A 23,017-nucleotide genomic window follows, 5' to 3' on the forward strand; every position below is an offset into this window, starting at 1 on the left:
TTGTTCTTCCTTTCTCACCATCTCTCTCTCTCTCTCTTTCTTTCTCACCCCCCTCTCCATCTGTGTTTCTCGCTCCCTCCCTCTCGCTCCCTTACTCTCTTTTCTGTCTCTCTCCTCATTCCCTTCCCTCTCTCATTCTTCCTTTCTCACCCCCTCCCTCTCTGTCTCTCTCTAACTGCCCCTCCCTCTCCCTCCCTCTCTATCTCTTTCCCTCATGCCCTTGCTGTAGCTCTATCTCTCTCCCTCGTTCCCCCGTCCTCTCTTGTTCTTCCTCTCTTGCTCTCTCTCTCCCTCCCTCCCTCTCACTCCCTTACTCTCTTGCTCTGTCTCTCTCCCTCATTCCCCCTTCCTCTCTTCTTCTCCCTCTCTCACCCCTTCCCTCTCTCTCTCTCATTCTTCCTTTCTCACCCCATCTCTCTCTCCTTCTCTCTCTCTCACCCCCCTCTCCCTCTCTGTCTCTCTCTCTAACTGCCCCTCCCTCCTATCTCTTTCCCTCACACCCTTGCTCTAGCTCTCTCTCGTCCCCCCTCCCTCTGTTGTTCTCCCTCTCTCACCCCTTCCCTCTCTCCCTCTCTTGTTCTTCCTTTCTCACCATCTCTCTCTGGCTCTCTCTCTCTCGTTCTCTCTCCCTCACCCCCTTCCTCTCTATCTCTTTCCCTCATGCTCTTGCTGTAGCTCTATCTCTCTCCCTCGTTCCCCCTTCCTCTCTTGTTCTCTCTCTGTCTTGTTTTCTTTCTCTCTCTCTCTCTCTCTCTCTCTCTCTCTCTCACCCCTTCTCCATCTCTGTCTCTCTCTACCTGCCTCTCTCTCCTCCCTCCCATCTCTTCTTTTTTCAATGAACGGAGAGCACACTTGCACACTCTCACACTCTCACCCTCTCACACTCGCACACTCGCCTGTTCAGTGTCCACAGATGATGCTCTCAGACCCGGCCGCCTCTCCTCTCAGCCTCCCTCCTCCCCGCCTATGAGCTCCAGAGACTCCCGCGTCTCCTCCACGATGCTCCAAACCAACTTTTTACGCACGACATGAATCCACTGAACGACACCAGGACAGACAGAAACGGCGCCAGTTCACTTTTTTCGCAAGGGACGTACAAAGTTTTAGCGTTAACCATCGGGACTATTGGTGTTTTTGGGTTTTGTAATAACGTAGTGGTGATTGTTCTGTACTGTAAGTTTAAACGTTTACGCACGCCCACGAACCTGCTCCTCGTGAACATAAGTCTGAGTGATTTTCTAGTCTCGGTCACGGGGATAAACTTCACCTTCTTCGCGTGCGTAAAAGGCGGATGGATATGGAGCCAAGCGACGTGCATCTGGGACGGGTTCAGCAACAGTTTATTTGGTAAGTTTTTTTTTTTTTTAAAGCACTATTCACTATTTTTCTGAGCATCCCAACTTGTATTTATGTTTTCCATGGCTGTAGCGTTTGATTTACGCGTTTCATTCATTAATATTATGCCAAATTCTATGTCAATTATTGTAAAAACTCCTGTTAACTCATTTTTTGTCTTTGCAATTGAATGTTTAGGTGCAGTTAGGCTTATTAGGTTAGTTGTAATCTATTCATCTGGCAATATTGTAATATACCCCCCTGGCTTGAACTTTGGTATAACACACAAATGCCTAAAAATATGTGAAAAACAATGACCTAGTATAGTGTATGTGGATAAAATATGTGTGAAAAATATGTGAATTACAATTACAATGACCTAGTATAGTGCATGTGGATATCTTATTGTTATACTGACACACACACACACACAAAAAAAAAAAAAAAAAAAAAAAATCCTAAACCTATTTTTTTGCATTATCCCATTGAAAATAGATGATATTATGAAAGTCCATCCAGGAATGTGCTAAAATGTGCCCATAAGTGTCTTGTTTTAGGTTTAAGTCTCTCACAAAACGTGAATAGACTGTAGATGAAACCCAAATGTGAAGAAATATCTCTTGACTTGATGCCGTATTTCAAAGATTACACGTCAAGTCACATTCGATTTATTTTATGCAGGCGTATTTATTTAATTAGACAACTGACTTTGCATTTGTGAAAACTATAATTGTGATGTTTTCCATGTTTCGGTCCATGTTCCTAAAGTGCAGGATCATGTGATGGTATTTCAGCCGATTAGTCCAAGGTCAAATTATAAACTTAAATCAATATAAAATTGCATTATATAGGTTCATTTTTATAAATAATCATTTTGCTGTAGTTTCAAAAAGCTTGTTCTCATCTGACACTGAATGATTTAGGAAACATTTACGTGTGAATAAATGCAAAGTTCAATAGCAAAAACAGATATCTCCGCTTTGAAAAATTGCCAAAACGTTTTTCTTTTCTTTTTGTTACCATCTTCTGGAGATATATCAAGGGCTGGAATTATATTTTCATGGCAGTAAAATGCATTTTGCTTTTGGAAATATGACTGTACTAAGAGTAAACTGGAAGCCTCTGATGTTTTCAAATGGCACTTGCTCATCTGTTTTTGCAAATGAACTTTTCAAATGTTGCCTTGATTTCTAAAAAAAAATTAAAAAAATAAAAAATAGTAGAAAAAGTATAATACTGTTAATATTTCTATCTAGTTTTAAGAGATTTTGCTGGAAATTTTTATTAGGGAGGGGCAATAAATCAGCTCCAATTTTGGAATCAGTGATATCGAGGGGTTTATAGTTGATTTTTGCTGATGTTTTGCACCATTATTTTCTCAGCTGTCCCTGTGTCTCTGTGTGTGTTTGTGCCTCGTGATCGTCCCACAGACTGTACATGAGGTGTCTGCAGTACATCAGATTTGATCTTTTTGAACTAATGAGCAAAAATGGAAACATAAAAGCAATAAGGCTAAAACATGGCTAAGAATTATCTGGATACATTTGATGAAGTCTAAGTTGAAAAAAAAAACACTAGTCTGGCAAATCCATAATCATGTCTTTGTATTTTAATATAAAGGGATATCAGTCTGGTCACCACTCCCTGCATCGTGTCTCTAGCCAGAACCAAACATGTTCGTCCAATCAGATTTGTTTTCCTCAGTGACGTATGTGAAACGAACAAGCTCATTGGTCATCAAGTTTTGTTATTCGCTTATTGATTCTGCTGAAAAATGTATAGACTTTGCTTAAAAAACTATTGATTCTGCTGAAAAAAATATTGATTCTGCTGAAAAATATCACAGGGCACTGATCCCCTATGATATGTTTTCCTTTTTTTTCCCGTGTAAGCAGCCATATATGTTTTGATACAGGCGGACAATGCATCTCCCTGATTGGTTAATCCACCTGTCAATCACGCTCATCTGAATTCAGGGAGATTTAGTGGTTACCAGACTCAGATCTTCATAAAGTACAGGAGAAGTGTGTATTCTGGATTCCAGGCAAGGAAATCACTGAACTACACATTGTACTTACCAAAAAATAAAAAAAACATAATTACAAAATAAGGCTGGTAAGTGTCGAAAAGTAGCTTAGTCTGAACAGTTCTTAGGAGCTGTGACTTCGACGCAAAACTTTTTTCTTTTGTGAATTATAGCCAAAGTGGCGTTGAAAACTGAATCATTAACAAGCCGTTTTAGATTTTTCTATCACAATTCCGAAAACAAGTGAAGAGCGATGTGTTTGGATTGAAGTAAATCACAGTCTGTATCAAATGGCTTCAATGTTTGTGCGTCATTGTCCCCACTGCACTGACATAACAGAAATGAAATATATTAGTCATTTGTTCACATCTGAGCAATTTTTGAAAACAAATGACTTTCAAAATTTGTCTCGTCAAGCAAAAAAATAGGTCATTTTTTGTTAGTTTAAAATTTGGCAAGCATCAGTGGATAATCTCATCTGTGAAATGTATGTCAAGGTTAAAGGTGCTGTGTTGTTTTGAGCAGCCTCTAGTGGTGACTTTGCAGATTTCAACTTTGTATGTGGCTGTGGCTTCAGCTATGTAAAAATAATGGAAAGAAATAGTCTGTTTAAGGATAAATATATACTTTGGGTAAATATTTGGGAAACAAGTGGCAAAGGAAAAAGCGGTGGGCAAAAGTATCAAAACTCAGCTACTAACTGATACCATCCATCCATCCATCCATTTTCTTCCGCTTATCCGGGGCCGGGGTTTGTAACTGATACAAAAAAAAAACAAAAAAACAACCCTAGATATTAATTTGCAGACAGGATGAAATTTGGGCTTTCCTGAACAGTTTTAGTGTCAGTTTCACCTCTGTCTAGTAAAACTATTAAAAGATCTCGTGGTAACATAAAGAAAGTACTATTATTTTGTGTGCGAAAATTGCATTCTATTACAAAAAATGAGCATGTTTTATCTGAAACATACCTGGAATTGTTGTGTTTTGTTTCATTCCCTCGTGTTTAACATGTTTTGTTTTGTTTGTGTATAAGATAAATGAATGGAAAATTTACTTACTGGAACCAGAGCTGGCATCAAAGTCGGTGGGACTGTTAAGCTCCATCCACACATAATATAATATACAGTACAAATAAAATAAAGCCCTGTTTACGTCTCCTAGTCCTGATTGAACTAGTCAAATCAAGCACAAGTAAATGTATTCATAAATAAAAAGGTAAAACCAATATAACAAATAAAAAATAAATTAAAAAAACACAGCTCACACGGTGTTAAAATCCAGAGGAAAAAATGGGTCTTGATTGTGTCTTTAAGGTTACAGTTAAGGTTAAAATTCCCTATTCTCCCAAAGGAAATGTGTTCCATTTAACTCCAAACCAACTGGGAAAACCTGTCAGGAGCAGTGTGTGACCACAGAGCAGCGCCTGGGGACTCATCCCAGATCTTCACTTACTATAGGTCATGGTCAGCAGGACTATGGAATACTTATAGCTGGAGGACTGCTTATTTTTATGTTTGTTACTTTGTTAAACTACTGCTTCATGACGTCACAAGGTGGAACAGACACACTAATAATAAACTCAGACATATGTGAATGAAACAAAACACAACTCCAGGTATGTTTTTGAGGAGGTAACAACATTTTAGCACGACTTATAGCTCATAAGAGTCAATTCTGCTTAATATAGGACCTAATATAGGACCTTTATCTTGTCTGATCTGGAAAGCTAAGCAGGGTTTGGTCTGGTTAGTACTTGGATGGGACACTGCTGAGACTACCGGATGTTATAGACAGACAGCAGGGACTCTAGTGCATACTGTTGTTGTGTCCTTAAGCAAGACACTTCATCCATCTTGTCTAGTTTGAATGAATGTGACGTGAGTGATTGGCCGATTGGCACAGATTGGCAGCCTCAGCTCTGTCAGTACACCAGGACAGCTGTGGCTACTGAGTATGGAATAAATGGAAAATGCCATAAAAAATGAGTTATATAAGACCTATAGATTGTTTAGAATAAAAAATCCTAAAAGATTCTTGCTGTAAAAATCAGACATCAACCATTCTGTTCACTATATTTACATGCATGACGAGAAGAGGCGTTCAGCTACATGGGGTAAGAAACAGCCAGGGAAATATTAGACATGTGTTTGGGCGTGTACTCACTCGTTTTGGATCAGCAGCGATGACAAACTACCGTCCCTCCACCGCAGACTAGCACATGTGTCTTTGTCCTGGTCTTGTATGTCAAAGTGAAATGAAAACTGACAGAGGTTCAGTGAATGTATTTGTGCTGCGGAGAGCAAAGATGATTCAAATTTGGTTGTTTACTGCATTCAAAGTTGAGAAATTAGTTCTGAATGCGAAAAAGTCCTCAAAATGTCACATATAACTAGAAGCTGGGACTCATGACTCACCTTCGAGAAAGTTCGCTGTCCCCTTTTGTATAAACACGATTTTGCCATTGTCACTTTCTGTTACTGCACATTACTTTGTTTCCATGTTCAGTCCATTTCAGATGTAGGTCACTGGTTCTCTTCCCTTTAGTCGTCTCGCCCTAGGCTTTTTTTGTGGAGGTGATTGTGGTCAAATTATGTTACAGTGTGCGTGCTTGTGTTATGTTCAGGAGGACATCCGTTAATAAGCGCATTAGACTGGCCCTCAGCTCTGTTCTGTGTCGTTAGCTCTCTGTCTGTGTACGTACCTGCTGCTGACCTTTGGCGCTCGTTAATGAAAATATTTGGTTACATGAATAAGGCAATGTCCCAACAATAAAAAGGTCACAGAGATATTGGAACAAAACATGTGACACTGTACAAAACGAGTTGGAATGGTTTGAATTGAGAGTCTTGTTTTGACTAGTTTACATGTATTTATTAAAGTGATAGTATGATATAATTATGCGATACGTTTAAAGCCATACTGTGGAGCATTATCGCCAAAGGAACAACATTTCTGAACATTTAGGGAGTCCTGGCAAAATAAGAGTGAGGTTTGTGGAGATGGAATCCCACTCATTGAGGACGGATGTGGATGCAAATTTTTGGCAAAAAAAGTTACATACTGTGGCTTTAAGTTGTTGGGTTCCTATGATTCTTGGAGACATTGACTTACATTCATTACTTGAATATTGATCTCAACCTTAATCATAATCACCTAAACCTTTTAATCCATATTTGAACTTTAAACCGTGATAATAAAGGATTTTGTCATGAGGACTGGAGTTTTGTCTCTGTGAATTAAGTGTGTACAGATTTTAGTCCCCACATTGTGATAAATATACTCTGACATGTACTCTCACATGACCCCTCACATGCACACTCACATGCACTCACACACTCACACACACACACTCACATGCACATTCGCATGCACACACACACACTCACATGACCCCTCACATGCACACTCACACACACACTCACATGCACACACACACTCACATGCACATTCGCATGCACACACACACTCACATGCACACTCACATGCACACTCACATGCACACTCACATGCACACTCACATGCACACATGTGGGGGGTGTCAAATCCAATTCCAGCTCAGCCCCACACTGAGCTTCTCCTCTGTCACTCACTCTGCTCTTACACAAAGACATTCAGGCTGGAAGGGGCAGATTTTCAGAAGGATAACAATTTCGCAGTCTAGTTCCAGTGGCAGATCTTCTTTCAGATGTTCATGGTAATAGTTTTTGTTTTGTTTTTTCACAACAGTGTGCAGCCCAACTACTAACTTCTAGGGAGAGAAGTGAGCTAATGCCGCATATTTATACAGTGGGTCTTTCATCAGTGGTAGTTCAGTGCTTATCTAATTTGATCTTCATCTTTAATACAATACAATAATAACAATAAATAATAATATTAAAATAAATACATATCAGTAACATATTAACATTATCTTATTGGCTAAGTGACTCAGTGTGTTTTAGATTGGTAAAAAAAACAACTGCAGGAAACCTATACAGACACAGGAAGAACATCCAAACTCAGGACTGGAATCAAACCCAGAGTCCTGCTCTGCAGCTTCCCATTGCTCCTGACAGGCTGACCCAGCAGCATAGAAAGATGAGTCAAAGTCTTTCTTAAAGAGGGCCTGCTGTGCTTGTGTCTGCTATATATAGTTATAGTCTGTGATGCCAGTGGGTCATTATGTTATAATGGGTACATTGTAAATCACGATATATTCATCTAAAGCAACTTAATAAGAAAAGCAAGTCTGCTGATTTTCCTGTTAGAAAACCATGGTGCAAATTTCATCGTAAATATCATTACAACAAATAGCTGTGAAGTTGCCTGCACCTCTGATGGATACCCTAAGATTAAGCTCCAGGTCCAGTGACATCCTGGATGGAAAATTTCAGAGCCCAATGTTGTATTAGGAGCTGATTCCCATCTGCTCCTTTACGGTATGTTGCAGTAAACGTCATCACAATAAAGTGCTGCTGCTGTCGCCCTCTCTGATGGATAACGGCACAGCTTTTTCAATTGTGCCAAAAAAAACAAAAAAAACGGGTGAAAACAGGGTCTGATCAGCAAAATGGATTCTTCAAATAAGTAATTAAACAAATCACTTCAAACACAACTTTGGGTGAGTGAATGGTGAGGGAAAACAACCGTAACATGGTTAAAAGCTCTAAAAAGTCGATTTTGCATAACACATCCACTTTAAGTGGACATGTTAATTAAAAATCATAAATAATTTTACATTGTTCAATTTGTATTGTGTATGTATGTATGTACGGCGACCTTGAGAATTTTATTCTAACAAATAAAATGTATTATTATTATTATTATTATTATTATTATTATTATTATTATTATTATTATTATTATTATTATTATTATTATTATTATTATAAAAACATGTTATAATAGTGTTCCCTCATTATTATTTTACTATACATATGTACCCCATATCTGCATGCATATTTGCATGAGTCCCCCTGTCTGGGTGGGCTTTCTCCAGGCACTTTGGTTTCTGCCACTGAGTCAAAACATGCACAGTAGGTAAAATCTTTCAACTAAGGTAGTCGTGACCAAGGGCTCAAAAGCACTGAACGATGGATCAGATGCAGAGAATGAATTTCCCTATGGGGACAATAAAGATTAAGCAGGGCTTATCAATGGACCCATTGCTATTACTAAGCTGTTTTAGATCAATATTAAGGTTTGCAATAAATACTAAAAAAAAGCAATGTGTTTTCTTCTTGTAATATGTCTTCTTTATACTAAATCAATAGAATCCCTACAGCACGGTGCATCCCCTCTTTTGACTTCACAAACTTAAAGTCAACTCTGCTTCTCTGCAGAGGCTTTTAAAGTTATCACTATCACATCCTACCACACTCGGACGAAACCTAAGCTGCTAGTGCGGTGTGCAGACAGGGTGCAGTGTGCAAAGTGAGCCTGTCCGGTGGGTCTGAAAGTGGAGCTGCTCCTTTATGAATCAATGGATAAAAGCCCCAGTGACGTGTCTAATAGAGTTGTTACAGTATTCAGCTACATAAAGGCTACTCGCTGTGGGTAATGCACTAATGTATGTTTTCAATAGGGTTAGGATAGAACTAGGGCACTCCAAGCACTTAGTGGTCGTGTAAAGGAAACTTATATGAAGCTATATAACGCAGCTAATGTTGGTGGTACAGAAGCTGAACTGTAACAAGGACAGAAGCTTTGAAAAACTGTATAAAAACACTGAAATTATTACTATTTGAAACTGTGAATATTGATTTAAAGACTACCGAGCACATAACATATTCAGATCACCATGTTACCTTTTATTGTTTTGAAAATGATATATTTGCCGAAAACAACTTTTTTATAACTTTTATGAGTTTCACTTCAGTTTCTGACGCTCTGAGTTTCCCCTCTCTTTGCTCTCCATGCTAAGCCTCTCCCGGTTCAGAACAACATTACGACACAATCAGCATGCATTCCACTAAATAAACTACTCTGCATCACATCGGGTTTGTGAAGTTGCTGTGTGCAGTTTTGTATCCCACTTTTGTATATTTATGGCATTTATGTAATTGTTATTTGGGAGCATGGATGACGCAGGCATGTGGGCTGAGCATTATACAGGATCTAACAGCTAACCGTAAGAGCCCGGGAGAGATCGCTAAAATAATGAAACATGCATGAATAACATCTAAAACTCTTCAGGAATAACATCATAACATGTTAGAAAGCTCCAAAAAACGATTTAGCCTAATACCCCCTCATTACTGCTGATGAGTTATATTATTGTGCTTTGTGTCTCTGTTGGTTGCTATACAAATGACCATTTACAGTGCTTAAAAGTTACATTTAAGACTTTGCTAATAATAATCTTGTCTAGTTCTACCTAGTTTGACAAATTGGGTGAATGTTTGGCATTTTGTTCTTCGGGGGTGGAGCTTAGCATGCTATTTTTTCATTTATGTTTATTTTGACCTGTATATTATTTCACTATCAGGTTTAGGATTAGGTTTAGGAACAGTTCATTTGGTTATGTTTAGGACTTTGGGACACGGAATGCTCGTCTGACCCTGTAATGAAATACCAAACATTTAGGAAATTCTGAAGTGTATAATTTTACTTCCTGGTTGGAAATGAAATGTGCACATGTGACATACGTAGAGGTAATTCCATAACTATAACTATAATGTAAACAAGAGCCAAAGCTAGGATAGAATTGAGCTGTTTTTCAGAAAGCAACATTTTTAGTGGTTTATTTCTCAGGAATACAAGATAAATCGTGCAATTAAAATTAAAGTCCAGGAAGTAGAGTGTGTACTAACCCACACCCTGACAGACCCGCTGCATTAGTCACTGCTCTGTTCAAGGTTCAGTGATTAAAAGACGTTTTCTGCTTCAGTGAATTAACATTATGTGAACGGTGGTTATTTTTCTAAATTTTTCGACTTGATTTATGTACAAATAATTAATAACCGAATATATAAAATATGAGAAAGATGAGTTTAATTCCATACTGTGGAACATTCCAGATAAAGCAATAATGTCTCCATGTTGGTATGTTAAAAGTCTGATTTGATGAGGATTGGAGTGAGTTTGAGCACTTCTGATACCGAGTGTGGAATGAATGAATAATGCAATGTAAAGCGTTTTGGGTGAGTGTTTTGTATCTTATTCCCAACCTAAAGAGGGCATGAGATGTTTGCATGTTCTCCCCGTGTCTGGGTAGGCTTCTTCTGGGCTTTCCGTGGCAATTTCTTCAAGCTTTTTCTTACATTTCTTTTCTCATTCTTAACTCTCTAGTCTGGTTAATGTTGCAATATGTGTCAGTATGTCATGCTCCTCTGCTCCTCTCCTCTTCTCTCCTTCCCTCTCTCTCTTCCCTCCCTCCTTTTGTTCCTCTTTCTGCTGAACTAAACACAAGAATATCAGACAGACTTATTGTTTACAGCGTATGGGAGCTCTGATCATCCGTATCTCCAGAGGCCGTGCTCATGTCTGCAGATACCTCCCACTGCACTGCTCCTCCAGGAAGAATAAGGCATATCAAAGAAGTTTATTTTTACTGCTGCTCAATAGAAGTGCACAGTCAGAGAAAGGAGGAAGACAGCTGTTAACATCATTATAACGCAGAGGCATTCTTTGCTTTTGCACATGAGTTTGATCAATTTATCTGATTGTTTTGCTTTTAACAATGTGATAGTTTTGTTTCCTTTTGAAAAACTTAACTTAATTCTCTTCTTAAACTTCTAGCAGTTCATCAATGAACCCAATTCACCCATTCAAACGCACATACATCAAATTGCACACACTAGAGGCGAAGTGGCTTAAGTAGGATTGCCCAAGGGCACAACCTCTGGGCCAGGGGATCTGATCGCTCTAGCAATGATGTTAATGCCACAGGAGCAAGATTCAAACTGATAACCTTCAAAGGATGAGCACTCTACCAACTGAGCTACTGCTGTGCTAATCTACGTCTGCACTGGCATCTTGATGTAAAGTGCTTAGATTGACACCATAGAAAAGTGCTAACTGTCATTTTGTTTTGAACTTGAGTAATCCTCATGTCATTAAGGTACACTTTATTGTAGGGCAGGGGTCTCCATCCTTTTCCCCCCAGTGAGCTACTTTTACAAAACAAAAATGTCAGAGAGCTAGGGGTTGCATGAAGTTGAGCCGTTACAAAGGTGACAACTGTAGCTTTAGATGGGGTATATTTAGATGCCTGTAAACATCAACCATAACTCAATATATCAGTGGTAAAACCCAAAGTTAAATGTGTCAATTGGACAAAAAGTTGTAGAAGTGAAGACGTTTCACTGATCATCCATTCTTCAGTTCTTGTCAGTTTGCTGTGGACTCTGCCTTATATCTATGTGAAGGGAGGAGCTAACTACACTGAAACCTTAAACAGCTTCAGCCTTAATGGCCTACATTCAACATTTAATGGCCCTACTGGCTCACTCTATTGTTCTCATTGTTTCCTTTGTTTGTTTTGGGTGTGAGAATGACATCTTTCCTAACAAAAATAGCTCCTTTACAGTAACTCCTTTCTCAAACCATTTCTCTGGCTAAGATCTGTACCAGTATATCAGTGCACAAAGTTAGACATGTTAACAGACATTTCATGAATCAAATTTAAACCACAGTGTAATATGTACAACTCTAAATCCTTTGGGAAGCTACTTGGAACCCTTGTTGTAGGGAAAGTTGTCCTCTGCATTTGACCCATTTTTCAGTACCGCTGGGGCAGCCTGTCAGGAGCAGTAGGCGCCACAGTGCTGCACCTGGGGACCCATCTCCAGATCTTGACCTGGTCTTGGTCATGACTACCTGGAGGATTTGACTTGTCGTGCAGGTTTTGGGTTGATGGGGGGAAACTAGAGTGCCCAAAGGAAATCCACCCAGACACAAGGAGAAACATGCAAATGCCGCACGGAAAGCCTCAAGTGGCAATCTGTCACCATGGCACGTCATTGGGTTGTAAGGCAGAATTTGCTCAAAAGATGTGTGCTATAAGAGGTACAAAATGCAGTTCATTAATCTGAAGTAAGCAACATACATTTTTACCATATTAAACATCTTTATAAGTCCCCGTGATGGTTAAATATGTATTTTTGGGGTGTTTGAAACCACTCCCTCTGCTGTCACTGTGTGGAAAACCACCCTTGCAGAAAATGGCAGACTCAACCTGAAGAGAGTTCTCCAAGGAAATCGTGTCTCTGTTTTTTATATTTGGCAACGTTATATGTACATGATAATACTGACCTATTTAAATAAAAAATTAGAAAAGGAAGGAAGAGCACTTTTGAGTCACTTTCGGGGGTTGGTAGAGTGTTTGTCTACTGAATGTTGGTGGTACGAATCTCGCTCTCAACATAAAAAAACGAAACAAAAAAACATCAATGGTAGAGTGGTAGAGTGGTCTGATCAATTGACGGTTGGAGGTGCCATTCTAGCTCTCACAGATTAATACTGTCATTGTGTCCTTGGGCAAGACACTTAACCCACGCCGCCCCCAGTGTCTGTATTCATTGATGTATGAATGTGTGTGTGTGAGTGGGTGTGAAGTGGTACCTTGATGTAAAGTGCTTTGAGTGCCTCGAAGGTGGAAGCGTTATAAAAAATGCGATCATTTACCATTCACTGTCAGTGTATTCTCATAAGGGAGCTGCAGGGGGAGCTCTATTGCTGAAAGTTACTTAGTTCAGGTTTAAAATTGTTCCCTCCTCTCTTGCAGGTATTGTGTCCATCATGACCTTAGCAGCATTAGCCTATGAGCGCTACATCCGGGTGGTGCATGCACAGGTGGTGGATTTCCCGTGGGCATGGAGAGCGGTGGGGCACATCTGGCTCTACTCTCTGGCCTGGACTGGGGCCCCTCTCATTGGGTGGAACCGCTACACGCTGGAGGTCCACCGGCTCGGCTGCTCCCTGGACTGGGCCTCCAAAGACCCCAACGATGCGTCCTTCATCCTCCTCTTCCTCCTCGCCTGCTTCTTTGTACCTGTGGGGATCATGATTTACTGCTACGGCAACATCCTCTACACTGTGAAAATGGTAGGGAGATATAGTTGATTAAAAGGCCCATATTAGGCTATTTTCTGATCTATGTTATAATGTTTTCTCATCACTAACACACCTGGAGTTGTGTTTTGTTTCATTCACACATGTTTAACACACAAACCCTGCAGTGCACTTTAGTTTTTAAACTCCATACCCCATCACTAGCATCATTTGGATGATTTCAGCCCTGAAATTAATTGCCAGTCTTTACTCATTTAAAACTAAAAGGTAGCTGGTAACTTGAAAACTACCGCTTTATAACAGCACAAGGTGGAACAGAGCATGTGTGTTTTTGATGAGGGAACAACATTGTAAGATGGTTTAAAGCTCACAGGAATCAATTTTGTGTAATATAGGCCTTTTTCAGTACTTTTTCACTAAAACATAGTTAACATTATTATATTTTTACTTAAAATCTTGCATATTTTTTCTGTAATTCTGGTGAAATCTATCATTTTTTGAATCTATCTACTGGAGCCAAACTTACGCCACAAGGGTATGTTACGTAGAAGTGACCCCATTCACAATAAGACTGCATGTTTTTCAAGGCATTTTTGAGCAATAAAAACATCTGTAATTGAACAAAATAATGGAACAATTCATAAATTGACATTGTGGTGCACTGTCTCGGTACAAATAATACCAACACTACAGTAACAGCAAAACTCTGCTCCACCCTCAGAAAGGTGCATAATGCTGGATGTTTAGAGCACTGCAAAGCATTAATAAATTAACTACCTTCTCGAGACGGTAAAAAACATGTCCATTGACTTCCTGTTCAAAACTGCAGAACTGCATCCAAGTTTGTTATTTTACCTGCCTTAATTACTGTGGGTGCAAACAGTATTACAATACAGATTTAAAAGTAAGTTAATAATGAGGGGAAAGTTTATATGATTAAAGGCTCTTAAAGCAGACCTATTATGCAAAATAGTTTTTCACCATGTCATAATTGTTTACCTTCTCATTCACACATTCAAAGTTCTATTTAGAGTGATTTTGAACCATCTTTATACTAATGAATTCAAGGAGTCATTTCTCCAATCAACCCATGTTTTCACCACCACTGGTACACACCAAGAGTTGTGTGGTTATTTTGGCATGAATGAAAAAAACAAACAAACACAAAAAACAAAAACAAAAAAACAGCTGCTACTCACTATTGTGATGTGCAGCTAACTGGAGGTGCCGACAACTTTGCAGCTCTTTGTTGTGATGATGATAACAAAGATCTACATATGTTACGTGTTAACAGTTAATACCCCATAGAAGTGTAATTCCCCCTCTTAAGTGATTTAATTATTACTTCTGCAGCCTGCAACAGCCTGCAACATCACTCTAAGCCCAGGATCCTTAATCCTTAAGCATCTTTGCCTAAATATCACTGAACAGATGGATCTAAAGTCTCACAACACTGCAGTCTGCATCAAAACTCAAAATACTCAAAAGTTCATCTTAAATGACCTAGTTGTTTCAGAAAATAGCCTAAAGTATTTACAACCTGTAGACAAGTGTGAGCCTCTTATGTATAAAATATCAACCTTAGATTACGTCATAGGGACAGGGGTGGGTAGAGTAATTTTTCATTTATCTTTATTTATACGGAGAGAGCCAAATGAGAGACTCTCTATTTCATGAGTGCCCTATTAAAATACAGAATAATACAAAGAAAACTACACATGTCCATTTAAAAACATTAAAAAACAGGTGCAGGTGTGACTATAAATGTTTATCACCAGATTAATAAAGTGCATTAATGACACCACTGTATCCAGTTTTGCAGGTCCTTGAAATGTATTCCATTTTCGGAAAAAACAAACAAACCCAAAAGCCTTTCTTCCCCATTTTTGTTGTTGTGTGGCCAGTTTTTAGATGTAGAGAGTCATGAGATCTTGTATTAAAAGTTCCTGTATCAAAGTTCAACAAACAAGTGAAATATTCAGGCAGTCTATCATGTAGTCTCTTATAAATACATTTTATACTGTGTTGTTCTCTTCTGACATAAAGCAATGGCCGACCTACTTTTCATAGTGTTTACAGTGATGGCTTTTAAATTCATCACCTGTTATGAAATGAAGGGCTGAGTGAAAGAGTGTATCTAAAGGTCCAAAGGATATATTTTCAAGGACAAAATATCAAGCAAAGCTCAAGATATTCATAGGTGATGAGTCTTTCAATTAATGTACCATTTTCTTGTGTATAAAGATTTTTAGCTTGCACATCACTTACATTTGTATTTATTTATTTATTTATTTTAATATTATTATATTTTTTGTTTGAAAAAAAACATACACACATAGTTTTATTTGATAATGATAATTTCAGATTTTGGAGTGAATTTTGGATTTCATTAAAGTCTTGTTGCAGGGAGCACACAAAAGAGAATCATATAAATGTATGAGGCCGGCAACACAGCAAATGTGACAACACAGACAGCGGATGTGACACGAGTTAATGTAATAGAACATATAAATAGACCACAAGGTTGAGAAAAACAAAATCATATGAACAAGCAGTGCAAGAAACACACATTTCCAAATAATTTCATATTGTCAACATAAAGCTTTTGTCACTTTCTCACAGTGGGAAGAGTAACCCAAACTTACTTAAGTAAGAGTACAATTTACTTATGTAGGAGTAAAAGTATGATATAAAAAAACTCAAGTAATAGTATAAGTAATGTAAATAGTACTATAAATAAGACTGAATGATGGTGGAAAAATGTCCCATAGGGATTTTAGATTGAATCAGTGCCTTGGGAGCAGATGACAGAGACATGTAATATGAATGAGGACTTTGCACATACATTTATTGAGAACAGATGAGTGGCAGGAAAAGCAGAAGCCCAAAATTTGCCATTCTGTTAGAATCCAGGGTCAGGAATCGGACCATAGAGCGTGAAAAACCTCTGTCCTAACTTAGGACGTTCATCTCTTAAAAATATTGTGTAATTCAAAGCAAAATATAGAACTTTTTTACCTGAGATATTTGGGTTTGGTACTTCAGTTGTTGATTATACAAAAATCTGTGCTGTTTGTGTAATTTTATTTTCCCCTTTTATGTGTAGGCCACCATGTTTGTTTTAACACTAACTAATGTGTTTCTCTGATTGGTTAATCCACCTGTCAATCACACCCCGTGGAATTGGGGAGACAGGATATGGTTCTTGTCTTTGTAAACTTTTTCAAAGTGTGTGAGATAAGCCCAAAATACATCCTCAGAGAAAAATCCTGCACATGATACTGCTGCATTGCTTGATCACAACACAACAGTCATGACTGCACACTCAGTCTACAGACACCAATATAAAGGTCGCAGGTGTGGAAAAGTCTTTTTTGAACTAGGAGAACATCTTGTCTTGTGTTGCTCACCGTAAACAGACTAGGCCTCGTGTGAATAAACAGCAGCTGTGAGGCAGGCAGCTGGAGAGTCTCTGGGGAATCCACTGCTTTATATTGACTTTAATCATGGTTTATATCAGCAGGAAGTAACAGAGACATCAAAACTGGCGATAGGACATATATTAAGGATATATTAAATAAGAAATAGTGTCCATACGGTGATGTTATTAGTTAAAAAAGCAAAGAAAAAAACACAACAACAATAACTCTACATGAACATAATTACAATGAAGTCATAATTTCAGTTTAAGTGTTTGCAATTACCAGATTACAAAGGCAGCACTTATATGTTTCTTTACAACTTATTCTGTATAAAACCTGCTGAACCTTCTGAAATGCATGAGATTCTTGTATCTTCTCTGAAATGGTTGTCTTTAATATGTGCACTGAACTGAATTTCAGCCTTAAGTTCAGCCCGAATCTACATATCTCTTTGTATTTAAATGGTTAATAAGTATTTGTTATTATTATAGACTAGGTGTGCCCACTCACTTTAAGAATGCTTGTTTTTTTGTTTTTTTTTGTTTTTTTTAATGTATAAATGTAAGAAAGATTAGTTCAGTGTCATATTGGAACATTCTGGGCAAAGTATTAACATCTCATGGACATCTCAGGTGGTGGATTTCTCCCAAGAAAAGTTACATAGTGGACTTTTAAGTTAAAGGAAACGCTCTCATTTTGTTATATGTACAAACAGTCCTCTCTGGACATATCACAAGGGACAAAATAATACTTTAGCTATTACTATTACGCTTCCAACTCCATCCAAGCATTCTTATTAAAGCAGACCTTTTATGCAAAATGAACTTTTGTGAGCTTTTAACCATGTTATAATGCTGTTACCTCATCAAAAACATGTTGTGTTTTATATCATTCACACATGTTGGAGTACCCCTTTATTATTAGTCTGCCTACATCTCCAAAACTCAAATGCTCTGTTCCACCTTGTGATGTCATGTTAACAGTCAAGTTAACAGCTAACTTTTACATTTACTTCAGTAAAGATGGGGACTTCCAGAGCTGAAATTATCCAAATGATTCTAGTGAAGGTGTATGGAGTTTAAAAACACAGAGAAGCACTTCCTGTATTACCACATGACATCACAAGGTGAAACACAGTGTTTTCAATTTGCAAGAAGAACTCCAGTCAAAGTTTGTAGGATTTGTGTGTTAAACATGTGTGAATGAAGCAAAACACAACTCCAGGTACATTTTTGATGAGGAAACAACACTTTAAATGACTTGAGGTTAGTTCAAACTTCACATCAAAGTGCAACTGCAACTCCAACCAGCTCAAACTCTTGCATGTCCACCTCTTGTGTGTCCTACTCTTGTGTGTAATGGATCTGTTTCCTGTATTTTCTAGCTGCGTTCACTCCAGGAGCTGCAGACGGTTCAGATCATTAAAATCCTGCGTTATGAGAAGAAGGTATCTGTGATGTTTCTCCTGATGATCTTCTGTTTCCTGGTTTGCTGGACTCCATATGCAGTGGTCTCCATGCTTGAGGCCTTTGGTCGTCATAAAAACATGGTCTCTCCCACGGCCGCTATCATCCCCTCCTTCTTCGCCAAGTCCAGCACGGCCTACAACCCGCTCATCTATGGCTTCATGAGCAGGAAGGTGAGTCAGAGATTTTACTATGAGATTTTGAGAGATTGTTTTGATACAGTTACACCATTCCGCAAGGTAAAGTGCATATGACAGGTTTTCATGTTTTCTAATTATTTCTTGGTGTAGGGGGATAGTAGTCACAGTAAATATTTATCACAGTTTTAGATCGGTTACATGGAAAAATTGAGAAGATTTAAAAATAAAGGCACACTTGTATCACCTATGTCTCAAATGCGGAAGACATCTCATCTCAATGTTCTTGTATCATTATTAATAACACAGTACAGTACTTTACCTGAGATTAATAAGAGTTTAGTTCTTTGACTGTTGATTCTGTAAACCCGGTTTGACAAGAATGGACCATGCCTTTCTCTGATTCGTTAATCCTCCTGTCAATCAAGTGCAAACAGAAATTGTGGAGACAGGATACACTTCCTGACCAACTGTGTCAAGAAAAATCTGGCGACAACTACTTAATATGGAACTAAAATAAGTTTGAAGTTGGGTTTACAACAACAATTGATCAAGGAGTCAGAACTAAATCAGGTCTAAAGAAGAAAAAAATTACTGAAGCCAGACTAAGATAAATCTAAACCAGTTTTCACTAGGACATAGCTAAAGTGGATTTAACTAAACCAACTAAGACAGAACAAACTTTGATCTAATGCATGACCAACAAAACCAAGAATATACCAGGACAATACTAAGACAAAACAAGAACGAAACCAGCTTAAACCAAGACTAAAGCAGGTCTGAAACAGAGCAAATCAAGTTTGGTGTGAACATTCAAATCATATTATAGTTTTGGCTGTCTAAATTTAGCCTCCTGTCACCAAGTCATGGGACTATCTGTGTTGTCACTACACTGCACTTGCTAATGGATCTGTAGAACTGTTAATTGGATCATCTCTAAAAATACCATAGTAAACACATTATTAGAACAGTGAGAAGTTATAATTTAATATAAGCTAAAGGCATGCATGTCCAGACACCAGCGCAGTGCCAGCCCCGCCCCCCTCCTCCCAATAGGTTTTAATGGACAGTTTTCATGGTTCTTTGCTTGTTGTGCTGCTGCTTTTATTTTATGGTAGTTACATGCTGTGGCTTTAATAATATGAATCTAAAACCCATCAGTAAAAATAATGCACTTATTCCTTCTATTTAGTTTTTATCCACTGTTCTTCCATTATACCACATGTTTGTCCTATATCCTCCCTGCTCTACTCTCTCTTGTTTGACAGGTTAATCTCTTCCTTGTCTAAACACCAGTCTTTTGTCTTCTTTCTCCTCAGTTCCGTCGCTGTCTGGTCCAACTACTCTGTTCCCGCCTCTCCTGGCTCCAGCGTGGGCTGAAAGAGCGCCCCCTAGCCCCCGTGGAGCGCCCCATTCGCCCCATATTTGTGTCGGGGAGCTGCAGTGGGCGAGACAAACCCAAAAAGAGGGTGACTTTTAACACTTCATCCATAGTCTTCATCATAACCAGTGATGACCTTCAGCATCTGGGTGTCTCCTCCAAAACAGGAAGTGAGTCCCAGGTTAATGTCATCCAAGTGCGGCCACTGTGAGCTCCCCCTGGAGACAGGGAGGTGTTTGTGAACTCTGTTTCTACTTCTGTCCACAAAAATCTTAAAACAACCTGACAAATGATTATTATTTGTTTTCAGTGGAAAAAGATGTTGCATGTGACTGGAAGCTGAAACCATTTCAAAAGGTGCACTGTGTAACTTTTCTGTTTCCGCAAAGATGTTATTGCGCCTTGAATGTTCCACACAAGTATGGGTCACACAGTATGGGTCTATGGATATAAGAATATATTTCAGAATTATAATGGAAGATGGATGCTGTTTAATGCTGTACTGTGAAACATTCCAGAATAACCAATAACATCCAAGACAGGAAAAGTTACATAGTTCACCTTTAAGGGTCCTATAACAGATCATGCAAAATGTTATTTTATTGAGTTTTTTAGTTATGTCATTAAAAAACAAATAAAATCCTCATACTTTTTTTTTTTTTTTTTGAAGATCAGTTCTAAATTTGAAAGACAATGACTTTTATCTATGGACAAAGCAGTATTTTCTAAAACTAACTGACCTCCAGGACCTGTGTCTGCAGATGTCCTCCTCACACACTTTATGCAGGTTTAGTGACCCATATTCACCATCAGTTCCTCATAATGTAATCAATTTTGTTGGTTGATTAAAGTAATTTCATAGCATAACCAGTGCAGAGGTTTCAGTAAGGTATCACTGAGTGCATTGATGTACTACAAAGTAAAGCTGGACCGTTATTGTCATGTAGAAAAACCTGTTCTCTGAATTTGTATTACAGACCAAACCATGAATCAACCCCATTTAGTGCTGGAGCATGGGCAGAGCTGGGTAGTATACTCTTTACTTTACTCACAATTTGCTTACATTTACTTGAATAACCTTTCAGTATAAATATAGTATTTTGACACCATACTTAAAGAGGGGGTATTTACATGGAGCTTTCTACCATGTTATAAAAATGCCTGAAGTAGTTATAGTTGTCATCAGTACATATTTCAGTAATTTGGCAATCTCTCCTGGGCCCTACTGAATCCTCCTTACGGTATCCAATACTCCTTCCCCTGGCCTACATGTTTAACAGTAGCCAATCAGTAGCCACACCTTATAAAATCGGGGATATCATAATTTTTTTGTAACTGCTACAATAGCCTACCCTATTCATGTTTCTCTATATTTGCCTTGATTTGAGACTTGTACTGTGTTCACTGTTCGGAGGCAGACGTTTTAAGACCTGACTTTGGAAAAACATGTAGATTTGATTTTGGTTGGCACCCAACTGTGAGTGTGCAGACAGAACAGGCAAACCATAATGTTAATTTTGCCATTTTAGAAGCATATTGTACACAGAGTAATAATATCATGTATGGACTCAATAAAGAGATGCTATTTTAAGCAGTACTTCCTGTGCATGCTTTTATTTTGAAGGAGTTCAGGTGAATGTTATTTCCCTTGATGAATATGAGTAAAGGCGATTATAAATATAATTGATAATGTTTTTGAATGTGGATCAGAATAATTACATATTAACAAATGGTGCTACACATAAATGTAAATCAATGTAATAAGAGCTTGTGAATTTACTTGAATGACTAGTTTTTACTAGTCTAGTTATTTATATTGTGTGTTTGAGATTTTTTTCATAACATGTGATACAGCCTGAGGTTTAAAAAAAAATGTAATATGAGGATCTATTGATCAAAAAATATTTACAAAGCAATAAAAAAAAATGATAGACATTTTCCTATTTTGACTTAAAGCCACTGTAGGAAACTTTTTATCAAAAAATAGACTAAAATAATCTCTTTTCCAAGAATCTCTGGACTGTTTTAGACCAGGTTAATTTATGGTTTAGTCCTGGTCTAGTTCACAGATTACACTACATGAAGTTAGTTGGGTATTGGAGTCAGACATCCTCCAAAACTAGTACATGACATTATCTAAATGAGCAATGATTTAATGAGGAGTGTGAATATTAAAGGATGGTACTGATGAGTTCTGCAGCATAATTAGAGACAGGAGACAGGCCTTCAACCTCCACAGCTGTCTGATATGAATACACCTGATGAATAGATTTGAATGAGTGATAAAAGAGATGAGATAGATCTGATTAAGTATTAAAAATAGCAAGATATAGTTAGGCTATGTGTGAAATTATCAACATACTGACAATGGCAGTAATTATGAATAATATATTTACATAGACGGGTGTACAGCAGTGCTGCTAATCAGGGAGTACTTGGAATGATTTCAGATTTAATGTAATAACAGTATTTGAATATACAGTCTTATTTGCAGTAGAGTTTATATCCTTAATAATGTTTTTGTTGGATAATTTTGGATATCAGAAAAAAACAAGAAAATACATCATTGTCATCATTGTCATTGTATAAGTTACTGTTACAGAACATGAGAGGGTAGTCACACTTAGAAGGTACTTGAGACAAAAAAAAAGAAAAGTGACGTTTGGTGTCACGCATAAGCTAACAACAACTAACACTCTAAGCATACACTTCCTGATTATCGAGAGGGTCACGTCCCTGCAACTCCGGGTCGGGGACAGGTCTCTCACTGTTGTGTCGGCCTACGGGCCAAACAGCAGTGTAGAGTATCCGGCCTTCTTGGAGTCCCTGGGAGGAGTACTAGACAGTGCACCAACCAGGGACTCCATTGTTCTCCTGGGGGACTTCAATGCCCATGTGGGTAATGACAGTGACACTTGGAGGGGCGTGACAGGGAGGAATGGCCTCCCCGATCTGAACCCGAGCGGTGTTTTGCTATTGGACTTCTGTGCTAGTCACAGTTTGTCCATAACAAACACCATGTTCGAGCACAAGGGTGTCCATCAGTGCACGTGGCACCAGGACAGGGTCCGCTGGGAAAGTCTGGTGGATCCCGGGGGAGGCTGGGGACATGGACTCCTAGTGGGCCATGTTCTCCACCTCTATTGTCGATGCGGCTCCTTGTAGCTGTGGTCGTAAGGTCTGCGGTGCTTGTCGCAGCGGCAATCCCCGAACCCGGTGATGGACACCGGAAGTAAGGGAGACTGAAGAAGGAG

The 23,017-nt window shown here is 38.5% G+C and overlaps 1 protein-coding gene across 1 annotated transcript; it reads left to right on the forward strand.

Annotated features, from left to right (window-relative positions):
- The first annotated feature begins 975 nt into the window (after positions 1-975).
- On the forward strand, positions 976-21,358 carry opn3 (opsin 3). The gene is made up of 4 exons (XM_033979934.2): positions 976-1,347; positions 13,071-13,390; positions 18,164-18,418; positions 19,702-21,358. Exons 1-4 carry the CDS (start codon positions 1,029-1,031, stop codon positions 19,972-19,974), a joined length of 1,167 nt encoding a protein of 388 aa, XP_033835825.1. The 5' UTR covers positions 976-1,028; the 3' UTR covers positions 19,975-21,358.
- Positions 21,359-23,017: the final 1,659 nt, after the last annotated feature.

This window comes from Periophthalmus magnuspinnatus, chromosome 15 (assembly GCF_009829125.3).
Source record: "Periophthalmus magnuspinnatus isolate fPerMag1 chromosome 15, fPerMag1.2.pri, whole genome shotgun sequence".
Taxonomy (NCBI): Eukaryota; Metazoa; Chordata; class Actinopteri; order Gobiiformes; family Gobiidae; genus Periophthalmus; species Periophthalmus magnuspinnatus.